The sequence below is a fragment of the Pseudomyrmex gracilis genome, unplaced genomic scaffold, assembly GCF_002006095.1.
Source record: "Pseudomyrmex gracilis isolate BER0280 unplaced genomic scaffold, ASM200609v1 scaffold_71, whole genome shotgun sequence".
Classification (NCBI taxonomy): domain Eukaryota; kingdom Metazoa; phylum Arthropoda; class Insecta; order Hymenoptera; family Formicidae; genus Pseudomyrmex; species Pseudomyrmex gracilis.
The window spans coordinates 607487-611356 of record NW_018020655.1 but is presented as its reverse complement, the minus strand read 5'-3'; the positions used below and the strand labels follow the sequence as shown (position 1 = coordinate 611356).

The 3870-nt window shown below is 32.7% G+C and overlaps 2 protein-coding genes across 2 annotated transcripts; both read right to left on the bottom strand.

Moving 5' to 3' along the window:
- Window positions 1-101: 101 nt before the first annotated feature.
- On the bottom strand, window positions 102-2107 carry LOC109854674. The gene is made up of 6 exons (XM_020428005.1): window positions 1924-2107; window positions 1586-1813; window positions 1323-1495; window positions 1092-1233; window positions 872-996; window positions 102-647 (listed from the first exon to the last, which is right to left on the bottom strand). The coding sequence occupies exons 2-6, from the start codon at window positions 1737-1739 to the stop codon at window positions 222-224; spliced, it is 1020 nt and encodes a 339-aa protein (XP_020283594.1). The 5' UTR covers window positions 1740-1813; window positions 1924-2107; the 3' UTR covers window positions 102-221.
- Window positions 2108-2214: 107 nt separating this feature from the next.
- On the bottom strand, window positions 2215-2969 carry LOC109854675 (cytochrome c oxidase subunit NDUFA4). The gene is made up of 3 exons (XM_020428006.1): window positions 2847-2969; window positions 2639-2785; window positions 2215-2503 (listed from the first exon to the last, which is right to left on the bottom strand). The coding sequence occupies exons 1-3, from the start codon at window positions 2886-2888 to the stop codon at window positions 2447-2449; spliced, it is 246 nt and encodes an 81-aa protein (XP_020283595.1). The 5' UTR covers window positions 2889-2969; the 3' UTR covers window positions 2215-2446.
- Between the last annotated feature and the right edge of the window lie 901 nt (window positions 2970-3870).

Genomic DNA, 3870 nt, shown 5'->3' with positions numbered 1-3870 from the left:
ACAATAGTTTATTCATGAAACTTTTTTTGTTCATAAGTTTTTTATAAACAATGAGCGACGGATAAAACCTTCATATTATTATTCAGGGAGGTGACCTTGATAACATATGTCAAAATTGTTGAGATCGGAAAATAGTCCGTATAACTGCATAATTACCAAAGATAAACTACACTCCGTGTGAGTGTTTAAAAAACTTCGTTCGGTATTTTGTTTATTTTTTCTCAAAGAACTTCGTAACATATAATTTCGGAGACGTTGTCCTTGTGTTTCGACAAGAACGCGCAATTGTCAAAATCCGAGTTTTTAAAAGGTTTCAGCCATTGTTCTATCGAAATGTCCATGTTCAGAGTCTTGAAAACTGTTTCAACGGATGGACGAGTAACAAGCAGCGTTCCTGATTTTACAGTAGCTATTAGATACTTCCATATATCTATTTGCACACTGTCGGGTAAATAAAATTCAAACGCGTTGTTAATGATAATAACGTCACTTTGCTTGACTATATCTGGAACTTGTTCTATTCTTTTATGTACAACAGATACACGGTCGTTCATTTTAAATTTGCGAATGACATCGTTTTGTAGATTGCACAATTCCTCGTTCATCTCGACGCCAATAATTTTCTCAGCATTTGTGAAGACGTACGCCTGACGCAAATAAAAATTTTTGAAGAATTAGCATCCATATTAGGGAATACATAAATAAAAATTTATATTTATTGTTTTTAAACTAGATATATATATATATTATGTAAATGTAGAAAATATTTGTATACAAGATATGGATGTGGTAATCTGTTTGTACAGAGTAGGCGCGCGTGCACATGTGTGTACATATATATATTAATAAACTTTCTCAATCGATATCTCACCCCGTAAAGAACCGCACCTATTCTGGATCCTATATCGAGTATAGTTTTGTTCCTCAAAGATGTATTCAATAGTGTGTTAAATATATAAAGCAATCCGTCGAGACACATTGAGTGAGAAATAAAAACTAAAAGAATAATTAATATTACAATTAATGCAAAAATAATTGCAAAGAGAAAACATGGGATAATTATTTTTTTTTTTACTTAAAATTTCACTCACTCAGCGGACGTATATTTTTAGATCCACAGTCAAGACAATAGTGTGTTTGTAACTGATCATTGTCTACAAGTTTGTCTATGTCCTCATCCGGGTAAAGGAACTCATCAACATGTAATGTTCTATTGAGATCACAGTCTGAATTCTAAAAAAAGAAGACACTTGTATTTCTATTCGCACAACACTCTGTGTGTGTGTGTGTTTATCTGACAGCCATTTGTGACAAAACCATACCTCTCCTGTAGAAGGTGTTATAATATTTTCAGAAGACAATATGCCACTGAATGGAACTTTCTGTTTAATATAATAAACAATAGAATCTAACATTTGAAATGAATCCTCTCTAACATAATCCTCTCTCCAAACAGAGTCTCTTGTGTCACTTCTCACATCTTTTGTGTCATTTCCTGTTAAATAATAAATTTTGTTTCTAAATAGCAAATCGGTGTGTAATTTTACTTGTATTACTTAGGTGTGATTTAAAATGTAATGCAAACCTGTATCACTTGGAACTCCAAGTACAGACTCTGGTTTCCATTCTTTTGCAATAAATGCTAAAAACTTGTGATGATCAGTTTTGCTTATCGATTGCATTAGTTTGACAAAACTCTGTTTTGCTTCGTTCAAGTCAATGGACACTTTACAATCCATTGTTTTTCTTTCTTTTTTTTATATATATATTTGTTGCAAAAGACAAAGAATCTATGTGTTTTTGGCCACCTGCACTGTAATTTACAGCTATGATGCACATGTCATATTAATCAATCTCTACATCTCTGACTTTATTCTTAACCTAACCTAACCTATATTACCTCCTCCTTTAATTTCTCCTTACCTTAATTTTCTAATCAAAACGACAAACTTTAAATTGTTCTTACACAATCAGTTTTCCATATTATAAAGAACTAGTTCGTTTTAATAAAACTATGCTATAATAACTTCAATTAGATTCTTTCTTTGGTAACCTTATTTAGGGTTATAGCAGACATATGTCTGTTCCTTTACTCTGCACTGAACTGTGATTCGACAGGCAAGGGTAACTACATTACTTCACACAATGCATTCTATTTTTTATGATTTAAAAACTAACGAGTACAGGTTTTCTTCAACAAACACTGTTTGAGGATTACCTTAGATACATAGTTTCTTTATTGAATATTCTGATCAAAATTTATATTACATAATATACAGTTTTGACATAAAATAGAAATTTTTAACATTGTTGCAGTTGGTAAATTGTTGCACTGTAACTAAGCCCCAATTGATACCATTAATTCTACAGATGAAATAAGATACTTAAATAATAAATATCATAAAACTTTATTTCTATACAAGTACTAGCTCACATAGAACAATTTTTAGTATTCAGGCGCCGGACTCTTAATGGTGCTATAATCTGTTTTTGGAGAATAGAACTGTAAAACAATTATACATATAAGTACTGTAGTTGCGTCTTCCTTTCAAGAATATGTTATTTATATAATTCTATCTACATGTATGTGTGTGTAGAGAAAACTAAGAGGACAAACTGCAACAAGAACTTCTGATACCTTGTACTGTTTGTCTTTGTAATAATTCCATGGCTCAGCCTCCCTTTTGTTCGTCCAGGACACGTCCGGATTGCGAGTTGCCAAACGCATAACGTAAAAAGCCATCCAACATCCTCCCAATCCGATACACACGTACAGTGGAATCAACTGAAATGACCAGAATTGATTTCCTGTCTCGTAAATTATGTTAAAAGTATTCAATACTCACAGCTGGATGCTTTTTCAAATCGCCAGGCCTGAGTCCTTGCATTCTTTTAGCGTTTTTAAATTATACTTCGTATACTCCTACGTTATCTTGAGCACTTCAAAGTCGCGAATAAATTCCATGAATTACTCAATAATACAAGTTATACACACACAATATCTTCAGCTAGACTGCGGTCCGTTTCAAGCATAATCGCGCATTTATCTGTAGTATATGTCACGTATACTATAGATAAAAACGTGCGCTTAAGCATGAAACGAACCGCAGCTCTAATATCAGACCTTAATGACTACTGTTTCTGATTGGCTGAGGATAGTATTACGACAAAGATTTTAAGTATATTGATTGGCTATCAAATAGAGTTCTTTATATAAAACTCTATTTGATAACCAATCAACATACTTCAATTGTCGTGCGACAAATGTAATATTAGGCTGATACTTTTAAACAAAACTTATATATACTGCGATCGATTTGAGAAAAGAACTTTCCTGCGCATAAAAACAAACATGCAAGTAAAGATAGCGTTGCGTGAAAGATTAGCGGGACACTTATTGACAGCCAATGGCTGTGAAATAAGAAAACTTTCTAATAGAGAAGATGCACGAAAAAGACGAATTTATCCAATTTCTTTTCTCGAATTAAATGCAGTATATACATTTAAGTACATGTATACATAAAAAAATTAAATTGCTTTTACATATAACGCAACTTGTAACTATTTTGTGTGTGCCATATTTTTTAACCACACCAGAAACAGTATCTATTACTGTAACTGACAGTCCGCAGTCTGTGCAAAGTGGGACGGAAAAATATGCACACTGTTGTATACTAAGCGTCCTATTTTAAATGTCTGACTCTACTCGGATATTACTACTAACGTAGAATATTTTGAAGCAAGTAGTTTGAACCAACGTCTAGCCAGACATATAAAAATTCTCTGGAATCTTTCCTGAGACCCGTAGTTTTCGAATGTCTGACTCTACTCGAATATTACTACTAGCGTAAAATATTTTGAAGCAAGTAG

What these genes read in the sequence shown, in the direction of transcription:
- LOC109854674 (XM_020428005.1), bottom strand. Translation starts at nt 1,739, where the DNA reads ATGGATTGTAAAGTGTCCATTGACTTGAACGAAGCAAAACAGAGTTTT. An exon ending in TAACACCTTCTACAGGAGAG is followed by an intron (nt 1,234 to 1,322) that starts GTATGGTTTTGT and finishes TTCTTTTTTTAG; the next exon opens with AATTCAGACTGTGATCTCAA. An exon ending in TAAAAATATACGTCCGCTGA is followed by an intron (nt 997 to 1,091) that starts GTGAGTGAAATT and finishes TTATTCTTTTAG; the next exon opens with TTTTTATTTCTCACTCAATG.
- LOC109854675 (XM_020428006.1), bottom strand. Translation starts at nt 2,888, where the DNA reads ATGCAAGGACTCAGGCCTGGCGATTTGAAAAAGCATCCAGCT. An exon ending in ATTTGAAAAAGCATCCAGCT is followed by an intron (nt 2,786 to 2,846) that starts GTGAGTATTGAA and finishes TGGTCATTTCAG; the next exon opens with TTGATTCCACTGTACGTGTG. An exon ending in ACAAAGACAAACAGTACAAG is followed by an intron (nt 2,504 to 2,638) that starts GTATCAGAAGTT and finishes ATTGTTTTACAG; the next exon opens with TTCTATTCTCCAAAAACAGA.